The sequence below is a fragment of the Carassius auratus genome, chromosome 12 (assembly GCF_003368295.1).
Source record: "Carassius auratus strain Wakin chromosome 12, ASM336829v1, whole genome shotgun sequence".
Taxonomy (NCBI): domain Eukaryota; kingdom Metazoa; phylum Chordata; class Actinopteri; order Cypriniformes; family Cyprinidae; genus Carassius; species Carassius auratus.
The window spans coordinates 6123643-6147178 of NC_039254.1; the positions used below are offsets into that span (position 1 = coordinate 6123643).

At 37.4% G+C, this 23536-nt stretch overlaps 1 protein-coding gene across 5 annotated transcripts in view; it reads left to right on the plus strand.

Annotated features, from left to right (window-relative positions):
- Positions 1–23536, plus strand: part of LOC113111617 (RNA binding protein fox-1 homolog 3-like) — a 384232-nt gene that overhangs the window by 159103 nt on the left and 201593 nt on the right. For all 5 annotated transcript variants that reach the window (XM_026276558.1, XM_026276555.1, XM_026276556.1 and 2 more), the window contains exon 4: positions 23108–23185. In XM_026276558.1, coding sequence (XP_026132343.1) covers positions 23164–23185 — 22 coding nt within the window. In that variant the 5' untranslated portion in view covers positions 23108–23163. The remainder of the gene's footprint in view (positions 1–23107; positions 23186–23536) is intronic.

Below are 23536 nucleotides of genomic sequence, written 5' to 3' on the forward strand. Positions count from 1 at the left end.
GAGAGACTGCGAGATACACAGCGGATAGTAAACTGCATGGAAGCAGAACAAATGAATCACTCTTGTGAGGAATGCGAGTCTACCAAACCCTGTTTGCTTCGGGCTATTATCAAGTGACACAGTCAATGATTGTGCGGCCATCACTTTCCTTAACTGTATCCCAAATAAATGCCAGCCTGGAGCTTGCCATCTGATCGTTATCGGGCTCCAGTGGGACCGGAGCCCAGTCTTGGGCTCTCTCGGATCGTTGCTTGTGCCAGGGGCAGCGGCCATGCCAACTTTTCAGTGAAGGCCCTATCACTGGGGGTAACTCGCTGCTGTGTGACTTCCAAGGTCATTCCAGAACGCGCTGCTATGGTGCACCCTTCCAACTCATTTCCTCCGGTCATCGCGCACTTTTCACTTCCAAAGGTGAGATTTAAAAAAAAGAGCATTTTAATAACAAAGTGTAGATCTGGGAGCACTTGCGATGTCAGCAGTGCAGAACTTCAAGCAAAGTCAAGTCAGAGGAATTTTGTATACCCCTAAAGAATCGTTTAAGGCCAGCTGAGGGTCCAATTCCCAGACCTCTGCTTTGGTTTAACTGCTGATCATCTAAAAAGTTTTTATGTGAAGGCCTCTCGTAACCTTGTTCTTCTACCAACTCAATTAGTTCCTTTATTGTCTAATACAAATGATTAAAATACATAGAAATATTTTTTAGTAATAATAATAATAATAATAATAATAATAATTATTATTATTATTATTATTATTATTATAATGAGTAGTAGTAGTAATATGTAATTGTTAGGAAAACTTTTCCATTCATTTATTTTTTTCTGATATTTGTATAAACCAAAATAGAAGTTTATTATTATTATTATTATTATTATTATAAATATTATTATTATTATTATTATTATTATTGTTATTGTTGTTGTTAAATTAATTATTTATTTTCTTTTACAATTAATTTATGAATCCCTTAACAAAAAGAGAAGGTTATGAATATATTTACCAGATTCCTACATTGTTTTATAAATTATATCATAATCTCTTTCTTTTTTCTTTCTTTCTTTCTTTCTTTCTTTCTTTCTTTCTTTCTTTCTTTCTTTCTTTCGTATATATATACATATGTGTGTATATATGTATGTATGTATGTATATACGTATACAGAGACAGAGAGAGAGAGAGAGAGATTATTATTATTAATACTATTATTATTACTGTTATTATTATACACAAAGCATAGTAAGGAATAACATTTATAGCACTTTCTAAATTATATATATATATATATATATATATATATATATAAATAAATTACCCTTTTCCACAAAAGGAAGAATGAAAGAGAGAAGGGGGGTGGGATTGTTGGTTGAATAATGACAGTGTTGAATGCTGTCAAGCCTTTGGCCTTTGTTGGTGGAACTTCAAAGAGCCAGGTCTAACTTTGAGATGACTTTACAGCTCAGGGATTGGAGGTCTACACTGCTGATATATACAGAAATGAGGATATGGATATATGTGGCTTTGAAATGATAACTAGCCAGGCCACATGTTCCAACTTCCCTTGGCTAGTCAGGGTCAGGTGAGAGTGGGTGAATAATGTTAACATTAGAGAAAACTGGAGAATAGTAAAAGAAAAAAGGTGACCTTAGGTGGGGAGATTTAATTTCCAGTTATTTGAATGTGCATGTACTGTATCTGATGGGTTCTGACATTGTTTATAGTGCACAAGGAACCAATGGGATGTTTCTTTCGTCCAAATGATTAGGTCTTCTTAAATAGAGCACTTTTGAAAATGTATTATTCAATTTATTGTTCGTACCCTTGATGATGATCAATAGAGGGTGTTTTCTCACAGAAAGGAGGTGTTGTTATTGCATTTTATTTAAATGTAATGAAGAGGAGGAAATCAAACCACAGAGCAATTATCTCTTAAACTAAAGCAAACAAATCATTTTATTGCTTTTATTGTTTGCTTGGACATGCACGCTTTCAAATGCACACTTCATATTGCTTATAATTTAATAATATACTTATTGATAGAAAAGCAAGTGTTTAAGGTTTAACTGGTTATCTGCATTTTACTACTTATTGCATATAGTTTCATTAAAATATTTCACTACAATTCTAGTATTTTACCCCAGCTGTCATAACTGATTTCTCGTGTTTAGCTTGTCTTTAATTGTAATGGTATAAGGTACACAAATCTTGATCATAGACCGATTTTAAACTGTAAAATTAGATAAATAGATTATTAATAATATTTTTTTTGCAATGTAGAAATACTTTTTATAAGCAATAAACATTTTAAAATCATTACACATATAAAGTATATATTTAATTTGCATTGCTATGTTATGACTACACTGCAACATAAGGTGTGACCAAATATATATTTTTATTAGTATTTTTATTTCCATAAGTACTGTAGGTAAGCACTAAGATATGATCTCTGCTTGTATTTATTCATGCATTTGTGTGTAAAGTACTGCTTACATGAACAGGATATAAGAGTGATGAAAGGTAGCTTATCTTACATAGACGCTGTAAACCATAATAAGCCGTCTCCTTTACAAGAGCAGAGAGGATTCACTTAGGATTCACTTAAATGTTTGATTCACTTACACTGAGATGACTGAATTGAAATGACATCGATCCTTAGATCTTTAATGCAGTGGCTGAAAAATCGGTTTATCTTTCGTTTATCCCAGAATCTGTTTATTTTTAGCTCTAAAACTTTCTAAACTAACCGATAGACGCAGTGAAAGAGTGCAAAACATGCAACAATTGCCATGAAGTAAAGATGAACAGAAATGCATAAAGAAATGCACAGTATTTTCTGTGTGGTAAATCACTGCAATGCAAATTTACAGACGCTACAAAGACACCCTAGGGAATGCCAATACCTATAATGAGTAGTGCAGCTCTGGTAACAGTGCTACTTTATACAGCATTTTTTGACCATACAATCATTTGTTTTTCAGACCAATAATGTCTGTTTGCACAAAATTACACTGCAAGCAAATAAATCATGTGGCGTTCTCCTGTTCTCCTTTGACCCACAGGCAGGGATAGTGGTTATGAAACCATACAATATTAATTCATCAGGTATTAACTTTCAGACATTGGCACATTCATTGAGTAATTTTCATGGGAAGGAAAAAAACACGATGCATCACAACATATCGCATTAGAGATGGGAAAATGGGGGGGGGGGTACTACACAGACTTGGTCACAAACAAGCAAATGCTTTGGCTCACTGTATAGCAGCCACTAAAAGCCATACGCATCCTCACACATTAACACGTACACATGCACTATTTATATAGTGAGTGGAGTTAATGTGCTCATTTATTACATTAGATAGTAAAATTGGACCATAAAACAACAAAAGTGCCTGCCTTTCCAAATAACTTTGCTTCTGTTGCATTTCTGGACATCAAACTCTAAAAAAAAATCAACTTTTATGTGCACTGCTGCTGACATGCAATATGCCGGATAATGTATGGAGAAGCATAGAGGAATTAAAGAGACACAACTTGCTGAGTGAGGGGGCCTTTCAAACACGATGCAGATTTCTCAAACCTGCCTTTAGCCTTTTGATGTTTGCAAAATGGCGTACAATAAAAGAGTTGTATGCCATAAAGAATTTAATTTAGAAAGTCCTGAAAATTTTATATATACTGTATGTATGTATATATGTATATCTTATTACGTAAAGGGATGGTTCACTTTCAAATTAAATTTTGGTATGTTTTAGCTTACCTCAAGGGCATCCAAGATGTTGATGTCTTTGTTTCCACAGTAGTTCCCATTTTGATATTTTTAAGTCAAACTGTTCTTGTCTGTGACTCATATAATGGAGGTCTATGGTCACCACCTCAAAGAGCATGCACAGAGGAGTCCAAATTAAAACAAAATCCCATCTTAAGTACGCATTGATGACCTAAGACACGAAACGAGTGGTTTGTGTAAGAAAATGAAAAGTATTCATATGGTTTTTACCTCTTGTACACAACCACGTCCAGCGTATCTGAGGGCGCGCGTGCTTCCTATTGTGTGATGTGTGCGCGTGCTCTGGCTTAGTCTGCGCAAGCGCGGAAAGCCCCGGATCTCTTGTGCGTGTACGTCACTCATTGTTTACACTTACTGTCTATGGTTTACACAGAGATTTCGGAAGTGTTACCTTTCAATGTGAAGATCTAAACATATTTAGACGTACAGGAAATTGCAATGGAAGATGATTTCAATATATCAACAGACAACGTTGAGTTTTTCACAACCATATTTATTTGAACCAGAATAAACAGATCAAGTACTCAGGAGTGATGCATCAGCTGCAACAGCACGTCCTCAAGCCTCAGAGAGACAGATATCTCTTCAAAATTGGTGATATTTAGGAGCAAGTGTTGTGAGATGCCAACAGAAGTGGACCGCATATATTGTCATGAATGGAACAACTACAAAACGACAATGAGGACATTGACAGTATCGCATCACACACCTGCCTGACTGAAGATCCTGCGTTTTCTCCGCTGTTGAGTCGCAGCGTTTTGCACGTTGTGTTTTGTTTGCCACGTATAAACTGGAGGCAACGTCCAATGCCAGAGGGACACAATGGGACGCTGTCAACAGAGTGAGTATTGTGTTGTGTTTATTATAACAGGAAGCACGCGCACCCTCAGATCAGTCGGACGTGGTTGTGTACAAGAGGTAAAAATGATATAAATACTGTTCGTTTTCTTACACAAACCACTCGTTTCGTGTCTTAGGTTATCAATGCGTACTTACGATGGGGAATTGTTTAATTTGGACTCCTCTGTGCATGCTCTTTGAGGTGGTGACCATAGACCTCCATTATATGAGTCACAGACAAGAACAGTTTGACCTAAAAATATCAAAATGGGAACTACTGCGGAAACGAAGACACCTACATCTTGGATGTCCTTGAGGTAAGCTAAAACATACCAACATTTAATTTGAAAGTGAACTATCACTTTAAATCCCAACTGAAAACTTAATTTTCTTAATCTCTTTTAATTAAAAAAAAGAAAAGATGAGTAAAAAAAAAAGAAAAAAACACCTTGAAACTTGATATAACTTCCCTCTGTTTTGTTTTTTGAAAAGTGTAGGTTGTATGGGTTAAGAATGTTGTCACGTAATCCTTCAGCTTTGCGATTTCCTTTTCCGTTTTCCTTGGAGTGTGCGAATGATTTCATACATCGCTCAGTCACACATAAACCAGATCTTCAGCTCTCTTCCACACCCCAGTTTCTCCAGGCCATCTCACACAAATCAATAGCTCATTAGTTTGAGGAGTGAAGTACTCCCTCCTGGCTTCTCACCAGTGGGCCATCAGAAGTCAAAGGTTAGGGTGTAAATACTCACATCCCCAAAACCATACATACAGCATTGATTGATATTTGCCATGATGAATTAGAATAGAACAGTTCCAGTGAGACTGACATTTAGTGACATATTTTTTGCTTTGAGATACACCAGACATTAGACTGTTGCACAGGGAAAGAGAAATTCGTGTCAGGTTATGCTAGAGTACGTTGGGTGCTGCAGGCTACAGCACATAATTACCCAGTTCATTGTTGTTCTAAATCATTTTATCGCTTTATCAAGCTCATTGATGTCAACCTGGGCCCATTGGTGAGTAATGTTCACTCATTGGCTTGTAACTATACTGAATCAAAGACGTCCTCTTTCTGGCTTTGTCCTACCCTGGTGAATCATCGGTCCTCATTGCATTGCTGAACCCCCATGCTAAATCATAATCCCCTGACCGTGTCTGTCCTCTGTGTGGCTTAACCCCATTGGTAAATCGTTGTCATTTGTCACCAGCTGACATATACTGCCATGGATGATTACGACAGTGTCATGTCCATGATACAATTATATGGGCTTTATGACGGAGTGAGTCAAGTTTAGCGTTAGCCATTCGTTCCTCTGCCTTCCGACTGCACTGCACATCGGTCTAGTCCTCCCTCCCTCCATCAATCAACATTACCCCTCCGTTGCCGACAGCTGGAGATGAGAGGCGTCTCAGAACCCTGAGGTGGGTTTAAGCACTTCATGAAACGCATCGGAAAGTCATACTATTTAAATTCCCCAGCTGCCAGCCAAAAAGAGCATTTATCCGTGTTGCGCTCGGAATTGTTATGGCGATATAACATATGTGAGATGAGATTGCGATGCTATAGTTCAGCTTTGAATCTCTAATAGATTTCATGTTCAAAAAGCTGTCACAGAAACGGGCCAACGTGTTCGCGCGTATGCATTTCATAAGTCTCTTTATGAGGGAGAAAGAACTATATGCGATGTTAGGGGTTGTCATTATCATAGTTTTATTCAAACGCTCAAAGAAATAAAATGCATTAAAAAAAATATATTTTTTTTTTATTGCATTAAACATTACATTATGCATATTATGCAAACTTATATACTTTTGGACCCCTCTGAAGAGAACGAGAGAATGAGAAGCATGTTTACGACAGACAGCAAGGAAATATATGATTGATACGCTTATAAAAGGAGCCTCGTGGAGTTGTATCAATGCTGCATTTTGTAGCATCTACATCAGGGACAATAGTGCTTTTAAAGTTTCCTTTTCAATATCTCAGACATATAAAGTTAGTCTTTGCTCGTAGTGATGTGGCAGCAACGTTGTATAAGGTTTGCTGCTCTTTGCAAAAATAGAAATAAAGGTGGCTCAAGGGAGGAGCTCAGAGGAAGCTTTATATTTTATTTACAATGAGCAAGCAATACATTTCATAGGATGTATCGGGGGATGGGGGCGAACGCAGGGGACAGAGACGGGTGCGTTATCAGCCGAGCGAGGGAACGCAGGGAGCAGGGTATCATTTGATATAAATAAAACAAGCAATTTGATGAGAATGAAAGCAGAATAGGGAAACAGATAGTCTGGAGCCTCATGTGCCCTGACAGTGTTAACACCCCCGGCCAAGCGATGTGTGGACTGCAGAATTGAACATACATTTCTCCTCCCCTCTGGCATCAAGTTGGGAGAGTCAGCAAGCAGCCAATATCCCCACAAAAAGCTTGAAAAGAGCGGCGTGGTTGATTTACCTCCTTTTAAAGCTAATTCCCTCTTTTGCGAACATGGTTATCCTTGGGTTGCATTTTCATATAATGCTGCTTTCTGCCTTTTCCTTCGATCACAGGGACTCATTTATTAAATAGATAGAGAGCTCAATGCTGCTTTTGTTTATGTCCCAATGCCATATTTTTATATATTTCTCTCTGAGGCAAGTGAAATATTCTGCATTTCTAATGGGTAGGGAAAATAGCCTTTTCTAGCATGTATTTATTGTTTGTGAGAGTGTTTTCTCATTGCGTTTGTGTTGATTTGGCGCTCTCTCTCTCAAAGTTATTTCGTGCTGGTGTGATACTTTTGAAACTTGTGGGAATATTTCCTGGTTAGCTGTCAGTTCAGATCTTGGTAGTGTGAATGATCATCATTCCTCTGTAGTGACCCTGAGTGTCATAACACAAAGACAATGCAAAAAACTTTTACTTTTACGTTTACTTGAATTTAAAATCTATGTCAATTCCTAAAATGCAAGTTTACTTAATCCAATATTTTGTCATTGTTGTTGTTAAATGGACATATCTGGATTGCTGGTTTCCAGTATGCTTTTGCATGGAACTGGTTTGACCCTTTTATACATTAGGTGCATCCCAAATTGATGTCTTATGCACTAATCTATGACATTTTGTAGTATTGATATTGGGAGTAGTGCGTACACACTGAAAATTCCAAAAATAAAAAGTGCACTTTAAATATCTGGATGAAGCACTTAAATAACCGCAAAAAAAAAAAAAAAAAAATAATAATAATAATAATAAAATAAGTGTGAAATGTTGGACACTTCATGTGCTCAACTGTCGCAGCTTTAATAACGTTGAGAAGGAGGATCGGTTATCAGTCTCCAATTATTAATGACAAAATAACCTTATAAAATTCTATATTTCAGATATTTCTGCATTCTTGGAAATAATCTGTGTATAAAAAAAGGACTTAATAAAAAAACTTAATTAAAATGTAATAAAACATAGTTTCCATTAATTAAATTACAAAATATTGAACATGAATTATACTGTGGGTTGCTTTAAAGATTAACAGATGTTTCTGTTAACAGTTTTTAGGGTGTGCGTTTTTAAATATATGTATTTTTTTCTACTTTGTATTTTACTGTGTTACTGTATTAATTTTCTTTGACTGTAAATGAAGTCATTGCATTGTTTCCCTCCGGGACCAACATAAAGTAAAAGGAGCCACTTACGATACACCACATGGTCTGAAGCTGAATTCTGAATGCATATTTCATTAGTCAACTGAAATGTTATTAGTGTGACCAAATCTACTTCTCCCAAAATTGAATTCAAATAAAAAGACAATTGCCTTTTGAGTAAAGTAGCAATGACCAATCTGTTTCGACACATGGAATGTTTGAGGTCTCATAAAATGACCATCACCAGCCCAAAATAATCTGACGAGGGGCGTGAAAGGCGAGCTGGGAACTGGCTTGTCTCCTCCAAACTAGACAGACTATTTTTGGGCATGAGGAGACAGTTTCCAGATAAGCAGGAGCTCTTTTGATTGACAGGTGTAATTAAGGTGCTGGCACTGATGTGATGTATTCCATTTAGCACGCCCGCCATCGCCGGCGAAACCACCCGTTCTTCAAATCACCAGCGCGTACCTCACCTGTCCTGCATCAATACCATGGCCTCTCATGCCTGCAGCCATGATGGACGCCGTCACCTGCCGAGAGCCGATTGGACACTGGTTATCCTGCACTGCAGCTGTCAGGCCACCCTTTGCCTTTCAGCTTAGCAAAAACATCTTTCTGTCTCCCTCTCCTATAGCTCCATATCAGCAGAGCGTGGAGAACGAAGGGGACAAATGGATCAGAAAGAGGATGAAAGTGGCTTTATTGATTTATCTGAAAGGCTCACTCAAACAAGAAGACCTCTGCTGACTTCAGCACTTCCTGCCATTGAGACCAAAGAGAAAAGAGTTAACATCATCTGAAACCAACCCAAACGGTGCCTCATCCCAACCACTCTGAGTTCATTCCACCAAGAGCTGGGTCTCTGAAGGTTTCCGAAAAGGCTAGACGGGGTAGTCTGCAGTAGTTTTTTTCCAACGCCTTACATTTTAAAATACATCCTGAAATCTTAAGTAGGGAAGGTTATTGATGTTTTGTACGTGTCTGTTCTGTGTCCATAAAGAACATCAATTCCATTGGGATTTATAGGTTTTTCTTTAAAGGGGTCATATGATGCAATTTCAAGTTTTCTTTCTCTTTGGAGTGTTGCAAGCTGTTCGTGAATAGATACGATCATTAAAGTTGCAAAGACTAAAGTCTCAAAAACAAAGAGAGATTCTTTATAAAAGTTAAGACATGTCCACGCCCTCCTAACACACCTCGTTCTAACACGCCTCCACATGACTACATCACGATGTGGGAATATTTGCATAACTCCGCCCCAAATGTTCACGCAAAGAAAGAAGGGCGTAACTTTATTGTTGTTGCCACCCCACCCCCATATCATGGAGATGCTGTGTTTCATTGTGAAAGCCAAACTAATTTGTTTGGCCTTCCAAAAGAGGACACGACTGGAAATCAGTGCTTAAGTTGTATTTACAACACTGTTCCGGAACAGTTCAAACAAATATTCAGATGTGTGCAGCTCATTTTATGGAGGACTGTTTCCTGATCCTGGGAGAGAAGACTACAAAGGTGGCTGTTCTGACTCACAGTCTGTAAATACGTTTAAATATTTAAATGATTTGCCACTGATGATTTAAGCACGAGTTTTGAGCAGTGTAGCGCTTGTTATTTGTAGTTTTACCGATCACAGATGCAGACATGGTTTTATGTTTACGCAGCGCGGTGCAACATATAATAGAATTATGAATGTAACATAAAACAAAAATTAATGTAACATAACTGACTATGTTTTGTTTATTATTATTTTTTGTTGTTGATTTTATTTTGTCTTCCTAAAAGGGATTGTTATTTCCAATTGTTTTTTGTTTGTTTGTTTTGAATTGTTCTCGGATTAAATTCATAAGTATAATCATCACATGTTCCCACACACAGATTTTTGCTCTTTGTTGGTAACTTGTAATGTAGCTAACTACGTTTTTACTTTAAATTACACGTCTTGGTTAACAAGCTACAGTCTGTAAATGGCTTCCTCACACTGAAAGCTACTCCTGTTTGTGTACTTGGTAGAATAAGAAGTAGCGTCAGCTGTAGAATCCCTTTTAAATGCATCTCAAAATTATCAGATTTCGCTTAGCAAAGCATTTGAAAAGTAAGTAAGCGTCACCCACTAAAGTGAGGGAAAAATAAAGGTTTGTAATGGGTCAAAAATGTATGGATTCAAATTTTGACTATTGTGGAAACGTATGGATTTTTCACTGTTCTTCTAATTGTGAAATTAATTACTCTGCATTGTAGCCAGCCCCCGAGTGAGTTTGTAATGCATGTGTTAAGCTTATAACTGTGACAGATTTGCACCAAATGCCTGAAATTAGACTTGTGCTTTGAGAGGCAGCTCACATTAGATTGTTATTTGGCGGTTGAGCAAAACCAATTACTAGAGGAAAAGAATCATTAATTATTTAGCTTAGACCACACATTCAGTTCTGTAAACAAATTACCCCTAAAATATTGTAAGTGTGCCAAAAGCATTTTCAAATGACAAGAAGTTAGAGCTTCGAACTGAACAAAAGCTCCTATTATACAAACCCCTTTAAGAAAGCCTTAGATTTCTCTCAAGGTTAAATTTGTTTGCTACAGAACTGAACTGACATGTTTCGTTTGATGCATTTGAGAAGATCAGCAGCGAGCGACCACAGATTTTTTTTTTTTTGCTCGTTCAACACGGATGTTTTCATCTCAAGGGAAACAGATGACTTGTTTGACTAGTTTTGCTCGTGTTGGTTTAATCTCAGACTCTTTCAGAAGCAGATCTGTAGGCTTGAAGACAGCATTAGCGAGAACACAACTTTTTCAAGTTCATCTGAGTACTTCTCCAACTTAAATCTCAGTTCTGGGAAGACGGTGTCAGCAAAGACCAACAAAAATGCAGTAAATAAGCAAAGACCAACAAAATTGCAATGGTCTCTGCTGTAACTTTAAACTCAAGATCACCTCTGAAATCATACATGTGTTTAATATTTTCTAACAAATATTTTTCAGATTTTCTTGGCAATTTGAAGTCATAAATTGTGAATATATTCCAATCCATTGCAAGCTTTGACAAGCATGTAAAATTATACTAAGAGCCAGTTTTACTTAACAGGGCAAATTAGCTTGAGAGCGCAATTCCAAAATAGTGCTTATGGGTGCGAAAATTTCTGTGGGTATTTACTAACAACACGTAAATTAAAGAACACAGACCCAACATCTCATTTACAAATCAACCAACACAACATATCAAGTGCAGCACAAATTAGCATAGTCGCAAATAAAGAATAAGGTCAGAATATATATTCAATAAGGTCGCAAAAATAACTGTCCACGCATTTTCAGTGCTAATTAGTCACAATACATATTTAGTAAATCCTGACGGTAATAATTAAATGCCAAAAAATGGTTTGCACCGGAGCAAGCTGTTAGTAAAACTGGCCCTAAGTGGGGGAGTCGCACCGGTGTCCTCCCGCACTCAACAGTTCCCCACAAATTTTGCAATGTAAAACTCTTGTGAAAAGTGGAACTGCAGCACGCTCTATTTGAGAGCCATTTGGGCAGTTTATTATTTTTTAAATTAATGAAAGTGTTAATGTGCTCACATGAAAATGTAGATCTTTTGTGTATATTAAATTAAATTTATGCATTTAGCAGACGCTTTTATCCAAAGCAACTTACAGTGCATTTGGGCTATCAATTTTTACATATCGTGTTCCCAGAGAATCGAACCCCCAAACCTGCGCTTGCTTGCTTGCAGAGATTTATTCAGAATGAATCTGCTGAATAGTTTGGAGGTTAGAACATATGAACCGGCGGGACATAAGCTAACAAAGACTTGCTGCACGTCACAGTAAACGTAAACCTCCCTCACCTAAATTAACAATCAGGAGACACTACTTTCTGAAATGCCAAGTCATGTGGTTACCCAGATGATCTTGAGTTAAACATTTGCATTGGTCACATGTGCACATGGCCTTCTCGAATGTGTTTGAACGGTGGCGGCATCTGGACCGGGAAGCTAAAACTAATTGAATGGCGTACTGCGTAGAAGTCAAAGCACAAAAGCCTCACCAGCCATTTTCGATGGCATGAAGAATCAATAGCACGCCAGCTATCCGAAGTGTGAATGCATTTCTGTTCATTGCCTTTCTGCCATTGTCAGCAAAATTAGCTTTTTTCATGCACACCAATCATCTTGCAGCCATAGCATGCTCTCTGTCCTATCCCTACACATATTTGGACTCAAAGGTAAAAGTGGAGAACGTGAGTGAGCGCTACAGCTTGAGTAGCTGAACAACTGTCAGCAGGCTATTGACTGACACCTGCTGTTGGCATGTAAATTTGCTTAATATTAGATGCCTTGTCCGGTTTTACTGCTTGGCCTGATGAGAGACTCTCTACTGAGGCCACTATGTTACAGTAATGGACAGCCTTTTAGCTCTCTCACCATAATCATAAATTTATCGCCTCTGAGTGCAGATGGTCCATAACCATGCATCACCATCAGACCCTCACCGGACCAAACTCGGGAAGGGTCTTTTATCCTTCCCCTCTCTCTTTCTCTCTCTCGCTGGCTCTACACCTCTCTCTCACTCTCCATTCTCCACAGTGCTTTTGCTTTCTGCAAACTAAACAGATATGCTGGACTGCTGAAATTCATTTCCACTCCCAGCACTCGTGCAATTTAGCTCCAATGAAAATGAAAGCCGGGTGATGGATGGAGCCCCTGTAAAACAGGATTATGTAATCGGCAACTTGCTCCAGCCACCTTGCCCACAAAAAGCTTCAGCCGGGCAAGAACGATGAAATGAACGGAGGTTGTGAAAGGCCCGACCCCTTCTGTGTGTGTATGTGTTTTCTTGGCCGAAGGGCTGGTATTTTTCACTTTCGACTCTCCCTTCATCAGTACCCACTCAATCACTGCGGGGCAGCTGCCGGACTCCTACAGCGACCCTGTCAGGCGAGAAGAGAAAGGCAGATCTGCCGGGGCCCACAGAGTTTTCTGGGGGAAAATATATGTTTTATGTACATATTTGGGGTCAGTCATTTTTGTTTTGGAAGATATTAATCAGCAAGGATGCAAGGTTTATTAAAAGTGACAGTAAAAACATTATACTGATTAGAATGATTTATTTTTTATGTTTGATGCCTGTATTTCAGTATGTTAGTATAGTGACAGGAAATGACGTTGGAGATAGAGAGGGAGGCGGGAATTGTTATATAAAGACATGTATTTCTAATTATTTCTGGAGTTATTTGGATTATTTTTTTATATTTTTCCCCCTATATCCCATGATGCTCTATCAGCTCACTAACAAGCATGTATCATCCCCTCAGAGCTGCTACTCCTCTACTGATTCTATACATCTTCACTTGTGAGCTTTTTTACTAAACATGCTAATTGCTAGCAAGGGTGTTTTTATCCCAGCATGCTTCTCGCCTGATAAAGAGGAGAGACCTGAACTTGATGCCCATTGTTTAATTACCTGGGACATTTTAATGGCTCGTCAGAAAATGGTGAAATATGACTAGAGGCTAACTGATCCAAAAATACCCATAAATCCCCGACCAGGGAGCTGCTGGTAGCGTCTACAGGGGGTAATCTATAACTCTGACAGGTTGGATAAAGGAAGAACAATTAAAATAATGAGAGGGCTGATTAATCTTTACATTAAATATTAAAAGCTCCTGAGGGGTGGTCATCCTACATGTGAGCAGTGATAAATGTTGTGATATATGACTGCGTGTGTATGTGTATGTGAGAGGGGTTCATGTTTAGCGCTTCTCATTCTGCTCCATTAGCAACTGTTGATTCTTGTAAAGCTGTAAAACATTGAGCTTTAATGCGTTAATCGGTTTATCCAACTTAAAATACACCTATAATCAGTGCTGGATATTTAGGTGGGAAATACAAAGGTGCGGACCCGGCAGCTGTGGGGGGTGAAAGGAGCTCAGGCCTGTCATCTGCAACAGCAAACACTGATTCTAAATGGACCGAGAACAGAAACGCTTTAATAAAGCCGAGGCAGAACACCCGCCTCCCAGAATACACTACCCGTCTCTCACTAACCCGTGAAATCGAGTTCACCTCTGAGGATGGATGCGCGCCTCTTGCATCTTTCTCGTTCATCCGACACACACATGCACACACACATTAAGCGCTGAATTACATACTCCGTTCTCTCACGGGAACTTCTCTTTCATTTGTCTAGTCAGAAGCGCACAAAAATGTGACAGGCACCTCTGGCTTATTTAGTTTTACTTCATTCATCCTTTATTTACCCTCATGCAGTCTTCTTTTGCTGGAATATTCTACTGTACAAATGGTGTGCTGTGTACAGTACATTGTGTTTTGTGATTACACCACACCTCTCTCATATAGAAATGGCTGTAATGGCTACCATAAAATCACCTTTTACATTATGTGGTTCTCACATTTAGCTTGGTACGAATCAGTCAGGTCAGGTCAACAAAGGTTGCAAAGGCATCAAACATTCAGCTTCATTGCACACAAACGTGAAGCAGGCCATTTTAGTTCCGGTTATTTGTTATTTGTCGCACATTTAACACCAGTATGAATTGACTCACATTGTCACTTGCCGAAACTGATCCAGACTGAACTGTATGACATCATAGGTTGCATAAAAGACCATCCAAATGAGGTCTTTGCATCAGAAATTAAGAAAAGCATGTTGTCTTATAATATCACTGGAAAATGAATGAAATAGTTCAAACAAAAATTTAATTTAGCTGGAAATCTACTCACCCTCAGGTCATCCAACATGTGGATGAGTTTGATTACATTGCTACCCTGCAGTGAATGGGTGCCATCAGAATGAGAGCTCAAACAGCTGATAAAAACTAAACTTAAACTTAAAGACTTACAATAGTCTACAAGTAATCCAAACGACTTCACTCGATCAATAAATGTTTTGTGAAGTGAAAATAATCATACTTTCTTTTGTGAAAAAGTTATCTCATCTGAATCAGGAGAGAAATACGCACAGATTAAGCATTGTTTACAAGCGAAAACAGTCCAAAAGATTTCTTAACAAAGTATGTTGGTGGGGTTTGATGTGAGAGGAAAACAAGGAATTTACTTTTTTTTTTCCTAGTGGAAGCATTATTATGAATTATGGACTCATATTTTGGTCAGAACTGAAGGTTTAAAATTTAAATGTCTTATTTGTTTTTTTACAAACAAGAAGCTTTTCACTTGATGTTAATTAATGGACTGAAGTCATGTGGATTACTTGTGGATTATTGTAATTTTTATTTTATTATTTTTATTTATTTATCAGATGTTTGGACTGACGGCACCCATTTACTGCAAAGTATGGATTGGTGAGCAAGTGATGTAATGCTAAATTTCTCCAAATCAGTTTTAATGAAGAAACAAACTCATAGTTTACATTTTCACAGAATTTTCCACTAAATTTAAATTTTTGGGTGAACTATAATGCCTGTATTGAGAGTCCTGAATCCAAACAAAGCCAAATGTTTTTGGTTTGTAACGGAAATAAAATTAGAGCTTATTTTAGGGCTTTGCACAAAAATGAAATCAGTCTAGCTGGAACGAAGAGCTTTTGGTGGGACCAACAATCAGAAATTGCACTTCTCCACTAATGACGCTAAAGTCACTAAGTCAAGTTCATCCACCATGTTCAGGAAGGGAATGTACGTTTGTAATGACAACATAATTACAGCCGTTCTGTAATATAATGATATACTGTGGGATTCCAATGAAAACAGGATGACAGTCTTACTACCTCCAACGATGGCTCGATTTCCACTTTAACAACTCACTAAATCCACACAGCTTCGGAATAATTATCATAAAACACGGTTTTCATCTGCCTCTATAAAGCAAGCACAGGTTGTTTTCCTAATCCTGAAGAAAGCCGTCGATGGTAAACCAACAGCGTTTCATGATCAGAGGCACATCCAGCCTAACGTCTCGCTCTCTTTGCTTAAAATGATAAATTTTAACAACATGCTTCACACCCTTGTTACATTTTATTGTATATTTATGTTTTAGTAAATCAGCTCAAACTGGAAATAAACCAAGCTGTTGTTGGTAATTATTCACTTGTTGTTGATTTTGTTTTGGTCCTTTATTTTCACCCTTTTACGGTGGGCCGTATTTCATTTAAATTTCCATCTCTCCCCCCACTTTCAGTCAATGGACTGCTTTGCCTGTTTTAATATTCAATGTCCCTCATGTTCAATTTGCATCAGACGTCCTAGTGTTCCATTTTCCAGAATCCACTCTGTCCAACATAAATTGGGTGCATGTTGCAGTGGAATGACAACACTAGGGTCTTAATGGAGATGTCTATTAGCTGTATTTTCAATCTTTTTACCAAACAAATGCAATATCAAAACCGAGAAAACCCACAGGTTATAAGGGAGGGCGATGATGCGCCATAGCAAATCCTGTTTCATGTTCATTTTAGGAAGGTCAGTTTGAAGACTTCGTCTTGCTAGAATAAGGAGGATTTCAATTGCGCCGGCTAATCAGTCAAGTCTACGTGTTTCATACTGCCCATTTCTCTTCTTCCGAGGCTTTTTCGTCATTCGCTGTATGTGTCCAGTATAGTTATAGCAGGGCATTGTATTATTTATCTGCTGGGTTGCTTAAAGGCAGAGTCCCCAGAGTGGCCTGGCATTTGGGAATCCTCATTAACATTTGCAACATGTGGTTCAGCAGGGTTTCTGGTGAGAGTGCAGTCCGCTCTGTGCTCTTAAATATCTCAGCCGCTTGCCAGGGATAAAGCTGGTATTTACTGCTTACATACAGCTATATGAGATGAAGAACATTGGGGTGGTAGTCGCTCATATTGTAGTTCAGTGATGGTAAAAGAAAGAGATGTAATGGTATAGTTCATACAAATAGAAAAATTCTGCTATTTTTTACTTATCCTCATGTCATTCCAACTTAACCTTATGTCATTCCTTCATATGAATTTCCTAAAATAGTGTGCTGTTTGCACTTTTTCATGCAAGCGTTTTTGCTAAAGCTTTAAAAAAATATCATAAATGGAACTGTTTCAAACACCTTGAACTTGAACTTGAGGCTTATTATTTAGTTAGCCTTTGCTATTCTGATACTGTTTGTGTTCATTGTGCAGAATGCTCTTTTTCATGCTGTTTATCATGCATAATTTGAACTTTCAAGCTGCAAAATGATTTAAAACCACCATAAAAGAATCATAAAATGAGTTATACACCTTATTTAAAAATTTTGATCTTGATACCAACCCTAGATTTCCTTTCACGAGAAAAGTAATGACATCTGTTTTGTGAAAGATTCATTATTTTGAATCAATTGATTGATTCCGCAGATTCATTCACAAATCAAACCGATTCAGTAACTTACTACTACTTATTACTCACTAACTTAGTAAGGTTGGAAGTTAATACAAGATGAATATTATAACTGAATAACAACTCTTTTTCTCACATACTGTAAAGTGTTTGAATCGTACCATTTTTATGGTGATTTAGTAAGTTCGAATGCCATGGGCACTGAGTACGTGAACAAAAATGGCCTGTACGGGTTTCCTTTGGTGTTTCACAGAAGAAATAAAGTCATTCAGATTCTCAGTGGCATGAGGGTGAGTAAATTATGACGGGTTTTCCATTTTCAGATGAGCTAATCCTTCAACAAAAACTCAAAGTACAGCAAACAGTCTGACAGCAATCTCAAACACATGCAAAAGCAAACATACATGCCACATAAATTCCCAGCCTAGCGATATGAGGTGAAACTCCATACGGAACAGGAACATTAGCTCTCACAGCTTTCATGTATTGACCCAGTATGAAAATCAAATTACAGCAGGCTGTTCAAGGCTTAATATTTATGTCCAGACTCCCTATTCGGGCTCCCTGTAGGAAGAGTTGATGAGCTCCAGCTTGTCCGTAATTGAGAAGTGTTTCCAGGTCAGTGTGTGTGCCACTGTGCTCTGGTGTGTGTGAAAGGGGATATTTACTCTGTGAATGGGGGATGAATGGAGTTACAACTCTATTTACCAAAGCCTGTATAAGCTGCTCAACTAATCTGCTTCACAAAGCCAAGTAGAATCCAAAAGGATTCAGGCACAGCATTACAAAGTTAAATTGTTCTTTTATGCCGTGACACTGCCTTGGCCATTTTTAATTCTTTCTCCACTTTTACAATCTGTTCTCATCCTCTGTTGCAAAGACGTGGAAGCACATCCTTCACTTCTTCTTTCACATGCAAGGAACTGATAGAAAACATAATTCTGTCTTCTGACATTTAAAACATGTATTGCTAAACATTTTTTTTTCTCTTTTGTTTTGTGTTGCATTTCTTCTTATTTATTTTCACAGTCTGAAAATAATATAGAATTATTCATTCACTACCAAAGCAGAATTTTAATCGAATGGTATGATTATATATTTTATTTTTTATTATTATTATGTTTTGTGCCCATAACATCATTAGAAATTAATGTACAGGTATTCTAAGTAAGCAAATCTATAAAATTTGGATACATTTATCCATTTGCATTCTCATTCACATTAATGGCACATGTTTGGCAGGCACAAGAAAACCTGGAAGTAGGCTACACAATTTGAAATATGCCATCTTTGCTCGTCAGCCATGATCTTTCCAAACAGATCTTTGACCCCTTTATTCTTGCAACAGGATTTGTTTATTTAATGTTACAATCTAAAGCCTGAAATGGACATTGGTAATGATAATTTTTTTAACTACTTTGAAGGCATCTTGAGGAAAACAGCGAAGCGTTTGCAAAATGCTTGAACTGTAAGTGTCTAGACTTGTTTAATAGAATACGGAAAGTCTGTTGAGCATAACCATGAATCATAATTGTGATTCATTTAGGAACAAAACAAATGACTCTTCTAAGTGAATTAATCATTGAATCATTCAATCAACTGAGTCATTAAAAACATTTCCTCAACAGTTTCATTCAAAAAATTAAAAATAAGATAAAAGATGCAGCTTCGTGTGCATTTGCAGTCGCGCGACATGTTTAGAGTTTTACTTCATTTGCAATTATTTTCATTGTCGGGGCAAATGTGGACAAAGTAATTGCCTGGAAGTAACTGGAATTGCATCTAAAATGTAAGTTACATAATATCAACACTTTGTTTTCCTGAAATGGTGTAAAAAAAAAGAAAAAAAAAGAAAAAAAAAAAGCGATATCACACTTACACGGCTGTGACATGTTCAACTGTCTTTGCTCTTGTAAACTGCAAAAATCTCACTTAAAATCAAGCTTGTAGTATCACATGGCTCCGAATGTTGTCTAAAAATACACATTCGATTTCTGAACAATTGAAATAAATGCACATGTATGTACACCTGTCGCTTGTCAGACAGCTTGTTTTCATCTGTTTACATGCTGCAGACCTTTCATAGTTCAGATATAACATTTGTTATTGCACTGTTCTCATCATAGAGCAGCCAGCGGTTTATTTATTGCTGTGTACGAAACTAAATAGCTGGGCAAATAGACTTTAGTGGGATGCTATTTTCTTTTTGCTTGCGACATCAATGTAGTCCGAGTGATGGTTGTTTTATTGTTGTTTTTTTTCCATGGCACTCTTCAGTTCTGTGTTATTTATGCCTTTTTACCGTCCAAATAATTAATCAGCTCCGACACAACAGGAAAAGAAACAGCTTTTAATTACTTATGATGAAATAACAAATTATGTTGGCCTTGTTCCCAAAAATACTGGAGCCAGTGCATGGTAATTCATTACAGGGAGAGGGAGACAGTGTGGGAGGGAGACAGGGGGCTGTGAGATATGAGCTCTGTTCGGATGAAATCAATGCACATGCTTTGTTCATGTGTGTGTGTCGGCGTGTGTCTGTGTTATTGCATGAGATCCTTTGCAATCCATCAATTTCTGTTCAAAAGGTTGAGTGTCAGGCCGCAATAGACGCACTGATGCACTTACATATCAACAAATGCTAATGTGTTAGACACCTGTAGTATATTCTTGTAAATGAGCTAAATTTATCATCCCCCACCCCTAGATTTTAATTACTTTTATCAATCCCACTTAAAACACAGTTTATTTTTTTTGCTGAAATTTGTTGAATTTGAAGTAAAGGAAAGAGAAAAACCTAGTAAGCTGCCTATAGGCAGCTGTCTTCTAAGGTGGCATCATAACTTGATTAAATATAATTAAACCTCATAAATGAATGATTTAGGATGCTCTGCTTCGTCCAAAATCACATACAGTACTGACTGAGTCATACTCCTTTGGAATAATTACTTCACAACCATTAAAAAAAGTATGTTCTGTAGTATGAATTTAATATGGACATACTACATTCATCATGTTCTCATTGTGATGTGACCAACCAGCCTCAGTTGTCTCTCCTCGCTGCCATACACAAATCTTTTTCCTGTGGCTTCATGGGATGGCCTAAGCCTATAATAAATATAAAGCAATGTAAATATACTGGGTAAAAATACTTGGTAAAATTTTCAGTATTGAATAAAATACAGTATGTGTTTGTTTATTATTGATAACTTCTCACTTCGTCTGCTATCATGGATTTTTCCCCTATTGAGTTTGATACAATGCATTATATATATACACAATGTTATCTTAGTATTTGGTTTAAATGAGGTGTCTTATAGTATTGCTTATAATGTACCATTTGAAACAGCTTTCACCTTAAAATGCTCCCGCCGTAGGCAGCTCAATAGTTTTTGGAAAGGAGCATTTGTGTTTATACACGTTGGGTTCGGTGGATGGACACAAATACACTCAGGGTTTTGTTGACATGCAGAGACCTCTGTTTTTCATTGCCACCCTGTGAGCCTGTTTTCAGGCAAGCGAAGCGAAATTCTTCAGAAATGAATTCTCACTGAGTCGGTAGTGAACTGGATTTCCCAGAAGACTTCCTGCATCTTTGGGTTTCAGTTCTACTCTTGACCATAGAGGGGAACACTCAGAATGAAATTAGACACTTCCCCGTAGAGGACTACAGCCTTTCTCAAATAGACAGACTCAGAGAGAATGGACTTTGAGTGTAAAGAAAAAAAAAGGTTAGATATAATTTTAAATAAATAGTTTATCCAAAAATGAAATACTAATTTTCTTTCATAATTTATTCACTCTTATCTTTTCTCAGACCTCATTTAAAGAAAACTCTGAGCACTGTATTCATAATAAATGGTGATTAATTCTTTGAAGCTTCAGAAATGATGGAAAATAACAATAGAAGTATCATAAAAGTGATGCATATACCTTTTACTGCAGGTCTTCTGAAATCAACATAGTTTATGTGAAGAAACAGGCCACAATTTAAGAATGTATACTATATTCATTAAAATGCTTAAAAAGTAAATATTTTTTTTTTCTGATCTTTTCAAATTAATAATTTGATCTGGTTCTCAAATTCTTTCACAAATTGGTTCTTGAGTGATTAAATAAAGTAGATACCAACATAAGGCTTCATAAGACTTCACCAAGGTGCTTTACATCTGATTTTAAAGCTTCAAGGACTTATTTATTGTAACTCCAGAAGTGCAACCAGCACATTTTTCAGAGTATATTCTTTGAGTTCCAATAAAGAAAGAGAATCATATGGCTGTGAGGAAGAATTTTTGGGTAGACTGTCACTTTAAGAAAAAGAAAAAGGGTGATGGGAAAAGAGTCAATCAGAGGTAACAGGGAAAAATGTGAATGATTTGTGAGCGAGTTAATAAAGAAAGAATGATACGCAAGAAGGACAGAAAGGCATTCAATTCCAGCGTGGTAGAGTGCTGTTTTTTTTTTTTTTTTATAATGAACACATTAGCTCTATATTTCAGATTAATGCTAACAATTAAATGATACATAGGAACAACACTTTTATCAAGCCTCGTGGATATAGACGGGGCACTATGCATATTTAATCTGTATAGCCTGCAATAGAGGCCATTACGGCCGTGTAATTACGGTAATGCTCTAACAGGGTCTTTTGTCCCGAGTGCTGCATTCACTCTCTAGAGCCCCGTGTTTGTTGGCTCGTATATTTTTCTGTGTCCAAAGAAAACTTGCAGCATTATCATCTTTCCCCCTTTCTTTTTTCTTTTTTCTTCTTCTTCTTGCCTCACACTCCTCTGGGTGAAGTGATTTCTTACTCAACACTGTGTTGCTCTAAATAAGAATGTGATTTGAAGCCACCTGCTATCACGTACACACAGCCAAACTTGCCTTAGTTCAGTCGATTTTAAATTAACAGTGACACCAGGCCCATTTTCTTGCCAGGTCAGACCAACAGAATGATTATCCTTCTTATCCAACCATCAGACGAAACTGTTTCCAGTCGCAAAGGGTTAATGGGACATGAAGGGGTTTGTGGTTAATTTATGCCTTGTGTGCTTGCAGCTTATTTATTTACGCATCCGAGGAGTGCCTTTTTGCTTTATTTATCCGTAACTGCAGTTTGTGTGGAAACACACAAGCTGGTGCATGTGCTCCGAATGTTCAGGCAGATCCACTTCAGCACCAGTGTAGCATGAAGCACGGTTGCCGTACACGCTGAGGATTTGGAGTTTCTGGTGGGGTTCTGAGCTTATCTGGACCCTGCAGGTCTTCTGACTGTTCTCCAATCCCCTCACACATTATCATAACAAGGGCATATGCTAAAAAAACAAAAAAAAAACAGTTTAAGTCCAAACACAAACATATTCACAAAAAAAAACCAAAGAATTCCAGAGCAATCTTTAATGTAAATTGGGAGCTCACCTTCTTTGTTATGGTACATTTCTAAGGAAATTTAAAATACCACTTTTTGAGGAATTAAATGTTTTTGTTTGTGTGTAATTGTCTGGCTTTCATTCTCAAGCTCGAAACTTCTTGTTGTCTCTCTCTTCCGCAGGCATCAGACACCTCTGTGGTTGCAGTGAGACACCACCTGCTCAGCCACAGCTGTACATGGAGACCCCCAGTTGGGCAGGTTAGTGTGTTTGTGGAGGTCATGGACTAAGTGTTTGTCTAATTGTGCTGTTTGGGTGTGGTTTTCTCCATTGGAACAGATTTGGACAAATTTAGCATGACTTCACTTGCTCACCTAAGGATCCTCTGCAGTGAGTGGGTGCCATCAGAATGAATCAAAAGAGCTGATAAAAACATATACACTCAAACTTTATTTTAAGGTTTAATTCTTGCTGTTAAAAAAAAAAAAACATTAACTTTTGACATTTGTCTCAGAATAAAAATCTAATCTGTTGCTTATTAATAGTTAGTAAGACAATTGGTAAGATTATGATTAGAGATGTAGAATATGGTCATGCAAAATAAGTGCTTT